The 18,487-nt window shown below is 38.7% G+C and overlaps 1 protein-coding gene across 12 annotated transcripts in view; it reads right to left on the bottom strand.

The window, feature by feature from the left end:
* ablim2 (actin binding LIM protein family, member 2) overlaps positions 1 to 18,487 on the bottom strand; it is a 128,023-nt gene that overhangs the window by 32,458 nt on the left and 77,078 nt on the right. For 6 of the 12 annotated variants that reach the window (XM_030722549.1, XM_030722548.1, XM_030722553.1 and 3 more), the window contains exons 6-12: positions 17,207 to 17,300; positions 9,449 to 9,536; positions 8,480 to 8,538; positions 7,806 to 7,847; positions 5,708 to 5,785; positions 5,429 to 5,572; positions 1,804 to 1,836 (exon numbers count right to left, since the gene is read on the bottom strand). In XM_030722549.1, the coding sequence (XP_030578409.1) occupies positions 1,804 to 1,836; positions 5,429 to 5,572; positions 5,708 to 5,785; positions 7,806 to 7,847; positions 8,480 to 8,538; positions 9,449 to 9,536; positions 17,207 to 17,300 (538 nt within the window). The remainder of the gene's footprint in view (positions 1 to 1,803; positions 1,837 to 5,428; positions 5,573 to 5,707; positions 5,786 to 7,805; positions 7,848 to 8,479; positions 8,539 to 9,448; positions 9,537 to 17,206; positions 17,301 to 18,487) is intronic. The other 6 variants (XM_030722551.1, XM_030722558.1, XM_030722555.1 and 3 more) reach the window with 4 other exon arrangements.

The raw sequence follows: 18,487 nt of genomic DNA, 5'->3' as shown, positions 1-18,487 counted from the left end.
TGGATGCCCTTCGTGAAGCCATCTTCAACACTTGGAGCAACGTTCCCACTAGCCTCCTGGAAACACTGGCATCAAGCATGCCTAAACGATTGTTTGAAGTGACCAGCAAGAATGGTGGAGCTACTCATTACTGAATCCTTTTTTTGACACTTTGATTTCTGTTTTGAGGGGGTTTTCGGGTTTTTTTGAGCTATGGTCTTAAACTTTTGATCAGTTGAAAAAAATCATGTTTGAGTGTGAATGCAGTTTTCAATAAATTCCCTGCTCAAAAGTTTTTGTCTCTTGTGCCGATTTCTTCTTTTAGCATTGTGAAGCTCTACTTAGAACCTTCTTAAGATCCAATAGTGCAAAATGCAAATTCTTGCAATTCTTTAACTGATCAGGAGTGTATATATATATATATATATATATATATATATATATATATATATATATATATATATATATATATATATATATAACATGTAACACAAAGTCTCATTATTATATTGGGATGGAAATTCCTCAGTGGTTTGGAAATTCAACAGCTGTTACTTTACACTTTGGGAAATTCTTAAAAAAAAATTCTGACTTTTATTTTTTCAGGATTCAGATATCATGTCTAAAATGTCTGAAACACTATTTTCAGATAAACAATCAGTTCTCATAGGCTGTTTTTTTCACAAGAAAGTACTTCAAGCAAGGCAAACATGAACCATTTAGATGGCCGTCAACCCTGCTACAGTGTGGGATTCAATTAGGGGGTGGGGGGGGGTGGGATGTAATGGCTTTTCCCAGCTGTCACTGGGTGGCAGGTGGGCTATATCCTGGTAAGTAATTATAATAACATAAGACAGGTTAAGAAAACGTGTTCCCTTACTTTATGATATTATAAAAATAGAAGTTGCTGGGTGGTAGTAATACAGGTTGCACCACTTGACCTGTCCTTTTCAAAATTAACAGGCCAATAGGACATGGCATGGTGAAGCTCACCCAGAAGAGAAGAAGTCTTGAACTAAAACTGAAATCTGAAGTAGCAAACCCGGACAGTGTGATGACAGAAAATAAATCTATATTTTTGAATGAAAGGCAAGACTACTGAAATCAAATGTAGATTTCTTTTCGTCCCTCTTTGAGGTGAAGGCTTTGCCTTTAAGTAAGTTTCATTCACTTTCAGTTAATTCATTTTGTAGTATTCCTTGGAGATTTTGTTCTGTTTTTATATTATGACTCAAATTTAATTTCATACAACAGACCCATGTATAACTGATCCACTTGTCCACTTTGGTAAAAATAACTGTTATGCAGCATGAATGTGAATATCAGAGCAACTTGAAGCATTGACAACATTTTAGGATGGGATTGAAACAAGTTAATAAAAATAGCCAAAATTATCTTTTTGTTTCACAAATGATCTGTTTTCTTTTAATTGCTTTTATTCTGACCTTTTGAACTGTAGTCCAACTGTGCATTAGCAAGATTTTAGTTCTGCTTACTCACTGCTTACTTACTGGATTTACCTCCAGATGTGGCTGATTAGTGCCTCTGGTTTCTTGCCCTGTTGGTCCTGAGCATGTCCTTAGTAATTTATGTGGTACAATGTTATTATATCTGGATGGTCAAAACTATCAACCCAAGATCCAACAATTAAAACTGATATCACAAAGCATTTAAAACTCTTAAGTTCCCTAGAAAAACTCTTACTTTCCAATTATAGTGAAAAACATGTGTCTGTGTCCAAACACATCCACACCCGCAAGCACACAAGAAGGCACAGATGAAGGGTGTATGACATGCATAGTGAGGCACAGTGCATCACATTACCTCAGTAGGAGTAGTAGAAAGCAGCTGTGGAGACTGCAAATGAAAATGTGGAAAAAACCAATGATTAGGGAAAACTCATATGTGAGAATATATGAGTTAACCAACCAGCAATGGGAGTGGCAGTGAGTCATGATGTCCAAATGCAAGTACATTCCTGATGGGTGAATGAGTTCAATGTGAGTCTGAAGTTTAAAGTTCAGTTTACATGCTCAGGGCTGTGTGGTTGTGGCTGCAAAGGAATGGAGGTGCTTGTGACAGAAAAGTGAGTGTGGCATGAATGAATGACTTCACTGTGAAGATGGAGGATGAAGGAGTCAGAGGAAGGTGACAAAAATGGCAAGCAAGAAACTACAAAAGGAAGGTGACTTGCTCGTACTGCTTTCTTTCACTGATATGAAACAGAAAAGCAACAAAACCTGAGAAACAAATTATTTTCAGATAAAAGCATGATCTTATTTATTAAATAATATGGAAAAATATTTCTCTAGTTTTCAACATAAGTTCAAGTCAGGTTATATGTTGCATACACTTAAATTCACCTTAACAAACAATGTCAGTACACTTTCTTTATTACATTGTTTGCTCAGACCTGTTTAGTTTTTGACCATAAATACAACAAAAACTTCATAAATGACTTCTCTGATTTTCTAGCAGGGATTATACCTAATTATGAATATGTTCTTATTGTTGGAGATTTTAATATACATGTGTGTTGTCCTGATAAGCCACTGGTAAAGGACTTTTTAAGCCTTCTTGACTCTTTTAACCTGGTACAGGCCGTACCCGGCCCTACACATGAGCACGGACACACACTGGACCTGGTTCTTTCCTGCGGTCTGCCTGTGACTAACCTGGAAATCTGTGACTCTGTATTCTCGGATCATCTGCCTGTGTTATTCACTGCTAGTTTGACACGTACTGCAGTTAAAACTCGCGCTCCTGTTCGGCGCTGTCGGGTTATTAACCCGTCCACTGCCGCTCAGTTTTCTACTGCTTTTTTTCACCTCTGTGGTTCGTTTGACTTTCTCTCCTCTGATACAGAAGAGCTTATTTCTTGGTTCTACTCTTCCTGTCAAACCATCCTGGACTCGGTGGCTCCATTAAAAACCAGGCAGCCAAAGACTAAACCTGAGCCGTGGTTTAATGACAGAACTCGTGCTGTGAGGAGGGAATGTCGCCGAGCTGAACGAAGGTGGAAAAAAGATAAACTGCAGGTGACTCTTCAAATTTTAAAAGACTGCTGGCGTCACTACCAGAGCACGGTTAAAGAGGCAAAAAGGGAATACTTTGCAAAAATTATTTCCTCCAACAGCCATAACCCACGTCTTTTGTTTAACACTATTAACTCTGTGCTTAATGCTCCACAGAATGCCTGTTTGGAAGCTTCTCCTGATACGTGCAATAATTTTCTGTGTTTTTTTATTGAAAAGGTTGCTAGTACCAGGGCTCTTATCACAGCTCCTGGTTCTGACCCCTCTGTTTCAGTCCCTTGCTCTGCTGTTTTCACTCAGTTTGAGTCTGTGACTCTCTCACTTTTAGAGGATGTGGTCGGCCATATTAAGCCATCAGGTTCCCCCCATGATCCTGTCCCTCCACGATTTTTTAAAGAAATTTTATCTAGTATAGGGCAGCCTGTTCTTACCATTATAAATAGCAGTCTGTCCTCAGGTGTGGTCCCTGCTATTTTTAAACATGCAGTAGTCCAGCCACTGCTTAAGAAACCTGGTCTTGATCCTGCTGTGCTGGCTAATTATCGGCCTATTTCCAAGCTGCCTTTTCTTTCTAAGGTTTTAGAAAAAATTGTGTACTGTCAGCTGAAACAGTTTTTAGATGAGAATAGCACCCTGGAGGTTTTTCAGTCAGGTTTTAAAACCCTTCATAGCACAGAATCTGCTTTATTAAGGGTTTTTAACGACATCCTTCTTGCATGTGATTCTGGGAACCATGTTGTTCTGGTTTTACTTGACCTAACTGCTGCCTTTGATACAGTAGATCACAACATTTTAATATCTCGTTTACACCACTTAGTAGGCATTGGTGGCACTGTTCTTAAATGGTTCAGTTCTTACCTGGCAGAGAGAACTTTTTCTGTGAGCATTCTTGATGCTGAATCATCTGCTGCTTCTCTGCCATGTGGTGTACCGCAGGGCTCAATTCTGGGCCCACTGCTTTTCTCACTGTATTTACTGCCTCTGGGTTCTATCCTCAGAAAACATGGAATCTCATTTCATTGTTATGCTGACGATTGTCAAATTTATTTGCCCTTGAAGAAGAAGGATATCCATTCCATAAAACATCTCCTGGCATGTCTAGGTGATATTAAAGCTTGGTTGGCCTTGAACTTTTTAAATTTTAATGAAAAGAAAACAGAGGTAATGGTGTTTGGACCCAGTGGCTCCTGTGAGTCCTCCTCTGTTGACCTGGGACCCTTGGAGGTATATTTTAAACCCATTATTACTGATCTTGGTTTTAAGGTGGACAGTGATTTTAAATTGGACAGCCAAATCAGAGCTGTGGTTAAGTCCAGTTTTTATCATTTGAAGCAATTGGTATCAGTAAAAGCATTTCTATCTAGGCAGCATTTTGAAACAGTGATCCATGCTTTTATTTTATCTCGACTGGATTACTGTAATTCACTTTATTTTGGAGTCAGTCAGTCGCTACTCTCACGTCTGCAGCTGGTTCAAAATGCTGCTGCACGACTTTTGATGGGAACTCAAAAGAGAGAGCACATGACCTCTGTCCTGGCCTCACTTCACTGGTTGCCTGTACATTTTAGGATTCATTTTAAGATTCTTATGTTTGTTTTTAAATCTTTACACAATCTTGCCCCGCCTTACCTCTCTGAGCTTCTTCACCCCTACATACCTTGCCGGTCTCTCAGGTCAGCAGACCAGCTGCTCTTGGAGGTACCAAGATCAAGAAGGAAGCTCAGAGGGGACAGGGCTTTCTCTGTTGTTGGTCCTAAGTTATGGAATGACTTGCCTTTGCAGGTTAGAGCGGCCCCTTCACTGTCCACTTTTAAAGTTCGTCTTAAAACCCATCTTTTTTCCTTGGCTTTTAACTCCAGCGGGATCTAGTTTTAAACTGTTTTTTTTTTTTTAACCTGAAAGAGTTATTAAATTGTTATTTATTTGTGTTTTAATGTACAGCACTTTGTGTCAGCTGTGGTTGTTTTAAAGTGCTTTATAAATAAAGATGGTATGGTATGGTATAAAATGTACTGTTTGGTCCGTATCTCCCATGGCTAGTCCCTGGCTGACAATCATTAGCAGTTAAGCAGGTAAAGAGGTAATGAATTACATTTACGTTTGCTAAAGTCGCAAAGTTGTTTTTGTTTACTTGTGTTTTTTGAGTCATTTGAAAACCTTTGAGTTGCAATTTTACTGAAACTTAAGTATGTTTATGGAAGTACTGTTCTACTCTCTACTTGCTATGACTCTCTCAGGAGTCATAGCAAATCATTGTGAGAATGAGTATGGGAAACTTCAAAATAGCAGCTCATGAAAAGACTGTTTAACTACAGTATTTTATATACTGGTGTATTGACGTATATTGGTGAGAGATGTAAGGTTATCAGGAAGAACGGAGAACCATATAAAGAAACTGTAAGTGTTTGCGTTACCTCTCCATAGTGCCTGTCATCAGATGGGTAGCTAACATAGGGAGAGTAGGACAACATGTCAGGCCTATCTATGTTATAGATGGCCTTGGTCTTTGGAAGGGCTGCCAGGTCCTTGTAGTCCAGCATCTCCTCTCCTAGCTTGGCCTGGCAGCAGAAAGAAGACAGATATTAATTTTTATTTACAGCCTGCTCATTCTTGGAAGAACACAGCTAAGGTATTAAAGTGATCTACATGCAACTTCTGCCCACTGGTGGTGAGCAGAGATGGTGAACTCTTACATAGATGACTCTGCTGGGAGATCCTGAGGCGCTGGATGCTGGAACAGAAGTGATGCTTTCTGACGAAGTCCGAGTCATCTGGAACACAATCACATGCACTCATACAAAACTGCTGCTTTTAATAATGTGACAGTGTAGTGGCAACATCACCGTCTTTAGAACAACACGGTCGGGGGTTCGAATCCCGGCCAGGGTGTGCATCCAGTAAGGGCTAGACCCCCACCCCCCGCCGCCGCTACTCAAGCGTACCTTGGAATATGAGCAAGAGATACATGACTAAAGCCATACCAGCTTGGACATTGTCTGAATTAACAAGGTCCACATCAGACAATAAGTAGGCTACTGGAATCAGATGAATATGGCATAAATGGACATGAGAGGAGAATCAGGAACTGTGGGAATGCTACTACGCTTGTTATCCTAGTGAAAGGGTTTACATGAAGAGGATGTGGGACCTATGGATCCCTCAACACCCAACATCCAGACTGACATCGAAACAACTCATAGCTCATTGTTCCAACATTTGCAAGAACCAAGTGCTATGACAACTAGAGATAAATGAGGTACAACACAAGTGCTACAAGGTGGAGCCAGGACGACAGGTCAGTGGGGAGATATCGTCATCATCATCCCCATACTCTGAGATTAAGCCCTAATAACAGCTAGTATGCTGAATACCAGAGCAGCTGACCTGAAAGATAAGATCGTGGCTAAGCTAGAATCCTGAACCCCGAGGCTGATTATCCAGACTACGTGAAGTACCCTCTGAAAGTCTACTAGAAAATGTGAATGTAGCACTACAGACATCCCTACTTTGACCATCACTGAAACCAATCAGTTGCTCTATAAAATGGCAGCAATGCTTGGCTATAAGATGAGCAGTACTCTCCATGGAAAAGAAGACTAGAGGCTAAGATCAAGGTAGCATGGAGGAGAGTTAGCCAGGTATTAGAGTTGCAGAAAGGTGTGATGAAGAACGGCAGAACAAGCTTATCACTTGAGGTCTTTGCCAAGCAAAGACTCACAGCCTTGGCTAACTGCCTGAAGAGGCATGCCAGAGAGATAGAAGCCATTGCAATTTTTTTGTACTATTTTGGGCTATTCACCTCTGCACATATTCTGGTTTAATTTAATTGAATTTCAGTGTTCATTTGTAGGCAAGCAAGCATCTGCGCATTTTCATCTTTTGTGTTGTCTTCATGATTCCATGTGCATTCAACACATTTAAATAAAAGCTAAATAGTCTCTATAAATTTAAAACACGGAGTTGCTAGATGAGGTTGAACTTTAGTTTTCCAACAAAATTTTCATCACAACCAACTCAGTTAACCTGCAGCATACATGAAGTGTATTTAAGTTGTTACAGTTAGTGTCTGTACACACTTTAGACTCAGCTGGTTAGCATAGCATAAAAACTGGAAGCAGGAGGAAATTGTTAACCTAGAACTGCCAAAGTTTATATAATTTCTTATACATGCACAAAAATCTGTAAAAAAAAGAAAAAAAGAAAAAAGAAGAAGATAATTTATTACAGGGGCATTTTGCATATCAGAAGCAATAAAAGAATACATTTTAATTCTTTCAAATTCAAAGAGCTCATCAGTATTTAACACACAGAGCATAATGTCATAATCTCTGCATTATTAGTGAAGCTGGCACCAATCAGTTGATTAAACACACAAGATGAGTGAGAGTGTAATCTTTTCATCACAGGACAAATTAAACATTTGAGAAATGATAACAGGTGTGATGGGATGTTTGATTTATTCATATCATGTTGAAACAAGACTGTCTGCTCAAGCTGTGAGAGTGTTGCCCTCTATGGATGCAGCCACTATCACATCTGTCATATTTAACTGCTCATGAAACCAATCTCGGTACATGTGCACGCAGACCCTCAGCATTTTACATCTGTCAGCTCTACAACTCAACCGAGTAAGTAAAAAGTGTAACTTTAACACTGTGTGTTGCAGTGACTGCTTCTCAATATGAAGAGAAGGCAGCACTAAGATGTCAGTTATGATCAACCCATGCAGGAGATGGTTGGGAGGGAAGAGTTGAGTGAGTTTTTGGTTGCAGGGACATAGGGAGCACCAACCTGCTGCTCAAGGGCATCATTGAGTTGTATCCGGACCTGCTTCTGGGAAGGAGAGGGGTGATGATGAGGAAGGGTGGACAGTGGCTGATGCACTGCTGAAACCAGAGCCTTTTTTTTTTTTTTTTGGAAAAACTGACTCCACCACATTTTTTTTGATGACTTTACTATGCAAACATTCAACTTCATGCAATTTCTATCTATTTACAGAAAAAAGATGAATGTGCACTTAACAGAAAATTGTAATAAAAATTGAAACATGACCTTGAGCAATATGAACTGTGTAGCAAGTAGGGACAAAAAGGGAAAAAATTATCCCCAAACTCTGCAGTTCAGAAGTTCATCTTAATAGCAGAAGGGGAACCTCAGTGACTGTCCAGCATCAAAAGACAGACGTAAATCCTCCTCCTGCTCACCAGTTCATGTATACAAGAAAACCAAGAGCGCCATTATCGTTTTTATGTCTAACCAGTGTTGTAGGACTATGAAGAATTCATTTTTTTTGGCTCATTTGTGGTATTCCACTTTCCTTATCAAGATCAGCTAAACTCATCCACTCAACTGTGCTATAAGCAGAGGTTTTTAAAACTGCTCCTTTTTGAGTTCTGGGGAATTCATGACAAGATGATAAAAAGCTTTATCTCATGACATCTGTCATGGCTGCCTCTTCCACCCACCTTACTCTTCTCCTCCTGTTTCGCTGCTTGTCTGCATGGAGGATGCCAGATTGAAGATCCTGAAGGCACAGAGACAGCAACATTTAATCATTTGTGCTTTCATGTTGTTGAAAGTGAGTCAGATTTTAAAAATTGGTCCAGATTGTCTCATCTACTATGGGAGGGATTTAAATACAGCTGTATTAGTATATTCAAGGCTGTCATGACTATAAAACACACCAGTCAGCCACAAGAATAAAACAGCTGAAAATCTCAACATTTCTAAGAGCGCAAATCATTGACCTGGCCTCCAAACATTACACAGTGCGGTTGGACTGAGTATCAGAATAGATCCACTGGAGCTCCACCCTACAACCTTCAGACCCAAAGGATCTGCTGCCAGTGCTTAGGTGCTAGACACCATAGGACACCCCAAGAAATGCTGTCTCACAAGTGGAATAAAGCTGGCATTGCAGCTGATAGGCACATATGCATCACTCATTACTTCATCTGTTGCACTGACGTATTTTATGCCTTTCACATGAGAAACAACTAAATCAATTTAGCCTAACGTGACAGTGAGTAGTTCAACAGTGGTTGGAAGTAAATCGACCACCCAAGGCAAAGCACCAGCTGCTGCCTTGGGTGTTACAGCGGCAGTAACTGTGACTATGCTAATGTGACTCAGGCACACATGTGCCTGATTCATTCACCAGCCCACTAACATTCAGGCAGCTTGGTGCAGGACAAGCAGGCCCATAGTGCATTGGGTTTATGAAACAGAGTAAAGGAGAGCAGGGTGAACCAAAAACTGATGTCACAAATAGAAAATTAGCTCTTACTGCCTAATAATAGACAGTAATGTGTTTTAGTCTAATAATAGACAATCATGCATTTTAGCATTAGATCCTCTGTGGTTAGGAGGGAAAAGCTACACTTCCTCCTCTGACAGCCTGGAGGTATAATAAGAGATATGAAGGCTGCTTCTACCTTGCAGGTACATTTCTTCTCCCTCTGCAAACATCTGCTCACACCGGATGCAGCGTGCACATGTGGGATGGTAATGTTTCTCGCCAGCCTGTTGATGAAGAAATGAAAATGCATTAGCACACTGCAGAAGATATTGTCAAGTCTTCTTGGGGAAATTATTACCAAGCAATGCAGTGCAAAAGACACATTCTAATCAAAGCAGAAGAAGAGACAATACCTGGCTTTTAGATGGCTAACTACTTGGGCCAAGCTCCAGAAACAATGAAACATTCCCCCAGCTGCAACTCAGTACATAATTATGCCTTCTAGCCACCAGTTTATATATTTATGGAAAAGAAATTCACGGACTTAGTCACCTTCCACACCAACCATTAAACATTTGAAAGGCATCAGTGTTAGCATCTGTATGAATACATAATCTCACTTTTAGAAAATGCATAATTAGCACATTAAAAATGCAGATGCAAAATGAACAATGAGTCTCATGTTCATGTTCAAGTGCTGCTGAGCTAGCGCTAATACAAAGCCAATTTGCATATCTTCAATAATAGCATTAAACTACATTGAACAACAAAAATGAGGTTGTGTTTTATTATTTTGCCACAAGGTGGAGATATTGCCATATAGACAGAGCACTGCAGTTGCAGCCAGCTCACTGAAAGGAGTAACATAAGTATGAATTTATGAAATCACTTTGACATGAATTCTTTTAAAATATATTTGCAACATTTAGCTTAACCCTGCTAAAATTATATAAATTGCCCCAATAAATGTCCTCAGGGAGTGTTGTGGATTACTGTTCATCATGGCATTGAGTTGCTTGAAATCCAAAAAGTAATGGTGGTAAAATGTTATCTCCAGATCTTGGAAGTATCCACAAAGCAGTGTGATGGGAGTGAGTTGTCACAGTGAGGATGAATGAGTCTGTGATATTGATTTTGAGGCATTGTGTGGATTGCTTCTTGGCCTGTGAAACCACTAGTCTATACTTGACCTGGCCAAGGGTTGGGAACTGTCTGGGTTCATTTTTGGGTGTGGAAGCAGATTTGACTGGCACTGAATCCTTTGTCATTTGTTCCTTTTTTTTTATTGTATGCTTGAATCGTTTGGTTGTCTATTTGCAAACATCAAACTTGTTCAGTGGTTTTCTCAGCTTTTCTTAGCAGACTTCACAAACTTTTGTCCAAACTGCTGAAAAAACATTCATTTCATTAGGTTTCTCAGTCTATTGGATAATCAGAAAACACTTCCCTTGATCAGTGATGATTTTGTTAATGCCAGATCCTTGTTGTCTTTTTTTGCAACAATAAAAATAACCATCACTGGAACTGAGCAGAAATTCTTTCTTGTCCTAAAACACATGATTTATGGACTTAATAATAAACAAAGCAGGTCAAGATGGAAGTTTATTGAAATGAACTCATTTTTTTCCTCTCCATGCAAAGAGAGCAACAGCAGTAATAACAGCTAACAGCGGTCTGATTACGTATAATACCTCTGAGGTTCATCCACTTTGCTGCGTCATCCTAATAGGGAAGGATACCAGAAAACAGGATGTCAACACCACATTTCTTGGATAACACCCTGCTTAATGCTTCTCTGAGCCAAATTGACAGCAGATGGAGAGAGGAAGCAAGCAGGCACAGAAATGTACTGAAAAAAATGAAACAAGGAGACTCCAAGTCTAGGTGTTACTGACAGAAAAACAAAAGGTCATGTGTTTAAAAACTGACCATGCCAAAAGTTCATATTTGAACTGAAGTGAGAAAGATACATAGAGATGTTGAGAAAAGAGGAAGCTGAGTTAGGAACACTGAGACCCAAAAAGATAAAAGGCCGGAACTGGATTGAAATTCAAACATGGAAAGTATGAGAAGAGACTGAAAGGAGATAGTATTGCAGTCAAATCCTTCCTTTATCAGAATCCAAGACTGCACAAGGAGGAGAATTATCATATTCAGCGTCCTGCAGGACTGATATGTCAAGAAAGAGAAGGGCTCAGGGATGGTTTCACAGGAAGTTAAAACTGAAAACTTGTGATCTGATTTTTTCTTAGGATTGGGGCTGTCGAGGATCAGCCAGGGTTGAGGTTTGTGGCTGAGTCTTATGCAGAATATGGCTTTAGATAATGGGAGTGTGGTGATGAAGTTGGCAAGGATACAAAGAGCTGCTTTCTACCTTGTTACTACCTACAGACCACATGCCTTCTCAAAATAAACCTCCCTCTAATGCTCTGTTCATTCACTCATCTCACAATTCCAGGAACCAGTCAGGTGAGGGATGTGCTTCTTTTAGAAGACTGGAATAAATTGGTGGCAGTACAAACACACAGGCACAAAAACATGTGACATGCTTCATGGTCTAGGTCAGGCTTTAATCTAGTTGAGTGTATCGATATCAAACTCTGTGTTGCATCACAGGTTACTAGAACAAAACAGCAGTGGGATCTATATACAATACATTACCCGTTATAAACACTGTCAGTCTAAGAGAAAATTATTGACACAAATGCTATGTCATCTGACCATGTCAAAAGCCAAAAAGGCTTTGTACCTGTTCCAAAAGGCAGGTAACGGGAGGGACAAGATTAAGTAGTGGTGTAAATATTGACAAAAATACCAACATTTTGACATACCAAAGCCACAAGTTTTCCTCAGAATGTAAAATGTATTCACAAAAAATAACAGGAAATATTCAACTCTATGGCTACTGTATGTACTTCCAGCAAAAGAAATGAACTGATGCTCCACACCGCTTACAGACCACTCAAAGTACTTTAGACTAAAACTGAGACAGTACTTTTATTGAGTACACTTTGAGCACTTTACCTACTTCATCATTCAAATCCAAAACCTTGTTGCCAGGATGGCAACAGTGCTGATCACAGCCCATTGCACCACAAGGAGATCTTATACACTGAATGATCTGACAAACAAACACACTGGTTAAATGATACTGACGCCTTGTCTCTGCTGTTGAGGGTAATAAGTTAATAAGTAATAAGTTAGATTTTTCCACCTTGTTTCAAACAATGAACAAAGTCAGCATGAACAGTGACAGAAATTAGATTGAACAGGGCTACCTATGAATGATCAGCAGCACAGCTGCTTAGCTGACAGCACTTAATCTCATGAAAGTGATACCTTGAGTGTTACATATTTTACTGCCTCTGTTCAGTAAGTTTAAACTTTGTCAATAACCTTTCAGTATGTGTGTGTAGTTTTTCAGTCATCCAGGTCGTGGTATTCTAAAGTGCTTTAGTTAAAAGGCGTCCAGACTTATTTTAGGTTCTTGGGTTTTTTTTTACCTCTCAAATGTGTCTTAAGTTCTTAATGCAATAACCTACTGTAAAAGAACAGCATTTGCCATCAACTCAAGCTCTTTAGACCTTTCAATGTGAAACAAAAAATTTGTCTTTTATGTAGCCCAAAATCACCAGTGGTGCCCAAATGCCTTCTTCTTCAACAATAATTGAGAATGCAACAATTTATATTTAAAAAATTGTTCTGTTGCTTTTGGTCTTCCCAGTGTTTACCTGTTACTCAGCATTTATTACTGAGGTAAACATACACTGCACATTGCACTTACACTGTGCTCTATGTCCCAATTTCAACTGAGCAAAACTCATGACACATAACAGCATCTACTCTCGTGACTCCACTGACAGGTGACTGACTGACTGACATCTTGGATTGAAATAAATAAATGTCATAGCAAAGGGACACTGAGCAGCAAGAAACATAGTTTCAGTTCCACTGTTGCCAGTTATTGACTCTGCAGTATGTCCCCAGTGTGCAGACTCTTTAATCTCAACCAAATGTCATGGCATTTTGAAAATACAGTCTTTCAGCTACTATTTCAAAGTGCAGCCTCACACAGGTAGAACAGTTGGTATGGGTCCCGAATCTGATACATGAGACAGCTTTATCTGGGCCTGTGATGAAGGTCAGTAATAGCCCAGCTAACTGTTAGCTAGCTGATGCCTTCTTTCTATGTAAGATCCATTGGATATTTTTAATTTCATAACTTGATTTGCAACTCCATCTCCTGCTGCAAACTTAAACAATATAGTCTAAACCAACCCTTTCTTATTTATTCCTTTTTTATTTTTGAAGGTAAAAAAATTAATTAAATTAAAATATGAGGAGAGGAATAACATTCAGAGAAAAAACACGAAATTCTCAAGATTAAAGTTGTAAATTTATAAGAAAAAGTGGAAAATGTATGAGGAAAACTAATTTAAGAATTAATGATTGGAAAGAAGTGTTGGTCTTCTACTACGATTTTGTATGGCATCCTAGGAACTCAAATATTTGAATTTCTTTCTACCTTAACCTTGAAAATCTACATAAATAGAGACAAAAATACCAAGGATGCAAAAGTGGACAACTGAACTCTTATTTTAAAGTCTTCTCAACAATCTGTAGGATCACCCTCTGCCACTCCTGATTAGTATCTTTCCTCAAAGATTAATCTGTCTGACCTATTGTATGGCCATCATCAAGAAACATCTTACATTAAGTACAAAGTTGTCTGTCAAAAGAATCTAACATTAAGCTCAAATCATAACCCACTAACAATAAAAATATATATATTTGAAAAAATAAAGCTTCAAAGACACATTAACAGGAATGCCTGAAACAGCTGAGCTCTAAATATCCCTGAGTTAAAAGGCAGGTTTCAAAATAAATGATCTACACATTTATCTATAACTACGGCAAGTAAAATAAGTATTCAACACATCACCAATTTTCTAAGTAACTATATTTCTAAAGGTGCTTTTGAAATGAAATTCTCACCAGATGTTGGAACAGTAGCACCCCACCCAATTCATACATGCAAAGAAATCAAACCGTGGATGCCATAAATAAAGTTATGTGTAATAATGAGAAAGGGAAAAAGTATCAAGCATGCTTACTGAAATGTAATACTTTGTACATCTTTGTTGGTGCTGACAACTTCAAGATGCCTCCTGTATGAAGAAACTGTGTGATGTGTGATTTCGGCCCATTCTTCCACATAAACACATAAAGCTCCTATGAACTCTGAGTTAGTTCCTTTCATACATTGGCTCAGCCATTCTAGCAGCTTTATTTTCTTTCTCTGGAACCAATGCAACGTTTTTCTTGGCTGTATGTTTTGGATCATTGTCTTGCTGAAATGTCCAGCCTTATTTCATCTTCATCATCCTGGTAAATGGCAGCAGATTTTTTTCAAGAAAGTCTCTGTACATTTATCCATTCATCCTTCCTTCCTGAAGCATGTCAGTGCCATTATGCTGAAAAACAGCCCAACACCATGAAAAATATTGGAAATCCCAGCAAACTATAAATTAAAAAGTAGGTTCTCCCAGTATTGGACATAACCTGTACATATCTGTGGATGTGGAATCATCTCTCTTTTGTCTTGTTAGACCTCAGTACAGCATTTGACACCATTGATCACAACATTTTACTACAGAGATCAGAATACACTGTTCATATTAAAGGAAATGTACTGCAGCAGTTTGAATGGTTAGAATCTGGTAAATTCTCATTTATTCATGTTAATACATGACATGTAGTCACAGAGTTCTACAGGGTTCTGTGCTAGGACCAGTATTTTTTCCATTATGCTTAGTTACATTTATCTATGAAGCCAGATGACACAAATGAATTTGTTAAACTACAGGCTTGTCTTAAAGACATAAAGGCCTAGATGTCCCATAATTGTCTCCGCCCAAATTCGGACAAAACACAAGTTATTATATTTGGCCCTAAACATTTAAGAAACATGGTGTCTGGCCAGATACTTACTCTGGATAATATTACCTTGGCAATCCTGTGAGGAATATGGGAATTATTTTTGATCAGGATATGTCTTTCTTTCATCTGCTTAAAATCTCTAAAATTAGAAACATCCTGTCTCACAGTGATGCTGAAAAAGTAGATCATGCATTCATTACTTCTAGGCTGAATACTGTATAATCGTGTTGTTCTAAAGGTTCCCTAAAAAGCCTCAGGTGAGTACTAACAGAAAAAGAGATCCTATTTCTCCCATATTAGCTTCACTTCACTGGTTCCCTGTTAAAACCAGAATTGAATAAAAATCCTTCTCGTCACATACAAGGTCTTCAATGATCAGGCTCCATCATATCTTAAAGACCTCATAGAATCATATTAACCTAACAGAGCACTTCCCAGAGTTTCTAAAAATAAAATGAAAGACAGAGCCTGCAGCTACCAAGCCGGGCTCGGTAGCTGCAGGCTTTGAATCAAAAGTTTGGATTTGGGTAATAAATGCCCCCTCAGGTTTTATAATTAGAATCAAAACTTTCCTTTTTTTAATAAATATTATTTTATAAATAATATAGTTAGGGTTTGATCAAGTGACTGTGAACCAGCCCTCTGTTGTGCTGCAATAGGCTTTGGTTGCTTGGGGACCTCCCATGATGCTCTTAGGGGTTCTTCTTCATTCATCTCTTTTCATGCTCTGTGTGTTTAGGCACCACTATTGCATTTAATTATAAAACTCTGGCTCTCCCCCCCATAGTTTAACTTTTGTCCCATCTCTCTCTGCTTTCTTCTCTTTCTCCTTACCCCAAGCCAGTCACAGCAGACGGCTGGTCTCAGGTTTTCCTTCCCACTGCTGCCTTGTGCTTGCTCATAGGAGGTTGTGTGATTGTTTCTTTCTAGAATTGTAACATATTTACCTTACAACATAAAGCACCTTGAGGCAACTGCTGCCGTGAATTGGTGCTATATGAATAAAACTGAACTGAATTGAAAACCAGTAATTCAATAATATCTTCCTATTATTAATTCTTTAATTTTTGTATAGATTCAGTGTCTCATATTGCATAATCTTAAGCTGTGTGCCCTGCTGCTTATAGAATAGAGCAAAGGAACATTTAAACTACCTAACAAAATTACCACAATGAGTCAGTGTGAGGAGCAAGTGGTGATCCATCAACAATGAAAACAACAAAAAAATGAGAGCGTAAAACTAAAATGAAATGACGGTAAAACAACATATCATATAGAAACATATAGAAACAAGCATGCACAAATAAAGTGCCTCTTATTTTAAAGAAACGTCTTCTTCGACAACCTGCTGAAGCATACACTGCAGTTCCTGATTGGTATCTCTCAGTCAGATGATAAAGTTTGATAATGTTGTACAACCATCAACAAGAAGCATCTTACATTAGGTATAATGTATAATGCTCTCTTTCTCTTTGTAATCTGATGATGCCGCTCTTGGAAGGAAGACTGTTATTTAATAAATTAATCATCAGACCACGGAGAATTAGACAAGCAGCAGCTGAATAAAGTAGGGAAAAATACTGCGAGCAATCTGTTTTTTAAAAAGGGAAGCTTCTCAACACGTTATTGAGCGGTGTAAGGTTTTTTTGAGTTGTACCGAGAAAGAATGTGCAAGGTTCTGGTTTATCTTCCTAGAAATTGAACATCATTCATGATTTGGTTTTTGTGTAAAAGACTAAAACTAAATCAAAATCAAAGTGAATACTGAATAAATTGAATCATATTTACAATATACTTCAGGATTATGTGGGATTTGCAGGCTTGAGGTAAATTCAAATTATTCAGTGTTTTCAACACTTATTCTTTTTTTGCATCTATCACTATGTATTTTAGCTCCATAATTCTTCTTCCCATACCTGTTCCTATACAGTAGACAAAAAGTAAGCTGAACCATATTCTATATAATAACAGCTACCAAAGATTTTCTTCTTAATGGAAGCCATTAGTGCTGTACCTCAAGGACTTTCCCCGTGATGTACTTCTTGCAGCTCTCACACTGGATGCCAAACATGGCATGGTAGTCCATCTCACAGTAGGGGATCCCATCCCTGAAAGGATGAGACAGAACCAAAAATTAGATAAGGAGGTGGCTCAGTGCCTCATTATCTGGCAGGCAGAATGACTGCTGCTGTGTATATCAAATACAAAGCTAGCAACAGGAGTTAGGCAAACACCAACATAAATCTGACTATTGCATTATAAAGCTCCTAGCTGGCAGTCAGTGAGTGACTTTGATACACTACTCAAAGAAATTAAAGGAATACTATTAATCAGAGTAGAGAATCAGGTCAATTAAATTTCTGGGATATCTGGGCAATTAACTGGCAGAAAGGGTTGTTAATCAGCTCCAGCTGCTCTGGTGTTAATGAAATTAACAAAAGGTACACTAGAGACAACCCCCCCAAACAGGATTTACAGATGGAAGCCACTGACAGTCTTCCCTCATCTTTTCTGACTTCTCTTTTTTTTTTTTACTAGTTTTGCATTTGGCTAGGGTAAGTGTGACTACTGGTAGCATACGGCCATACCTGGACCCTACAGAGGTTGCACAGGTAGGCCAAGGGTGGCACATCAAGGTTTGCCTCCCAGCACAGTATCAAGAGCATGGAGGAGAGTCCAGGAGACAGGCAGTTACTCTAGAAGAGCTGGACAGGGCTGTAGAAGGTCCTTAACCCATCACCACAACTGGTATTTGCTCCTTTGTGCAAGTAGGAATAGGATGAGCACTGCCAGACCCCTACAAAATGACCTCTAGCAGGCCACTGGTGTGAATGTCTCTGACCAAACAATCAGAAATAGACTTCATGAGGGTGGCCTGACGGCCTCCCTCATCTAGTGAACCATGTGCATTGGGATCTGATGTTTTTTCAAAGTGTTCCTTTAATTTTTTTGAGCAAATTATGTCTAAGATCTGCAGGCCATACTTCTCTAGCTGTACTCTACTCTGCTCTATATACATTCATTTTATATTCGTCCATTCTTAACTACTTATACAACATGAGAGCCCATACCAGATATCACAGAATGAAGGGCAGGGTACACCCTGGACAGGTAACCAGTTAATAATAATAATAATAATAATAATAATAATAATAATAATAATAATAATAATAATACATTTTATTTATAGGCGCCTTTTAGGGCACTCAAGGTCACCTTACAGGTAAAAAAACAATCAAAACTGAAAACAGCAAAAGAGAAAGCACAATTACACAATAAACAAAAATTGAAGAAA

This window comes from Archocentrus centrarchus (assembly GCF_007364275.1).
Source record: "Archocentrus centrarchus isolate MPI-CPG fArcCen1 chromosome 18 unlocalized genomic scaffold, fArcCen1 scaffold_23_ctg1, whole genome shotgun sequence".
Classification (NCBI taxonomy): domain Eukaryota; kingdom Metazoa; phylum Chordata; class Actinopteri; order Cichliformes; family Cichlidae; genus Archocentrus; species Archocentrus centrarchus.
This window is presented reverse-complemented; position numbering and strand designations above follow the sequence as displayed.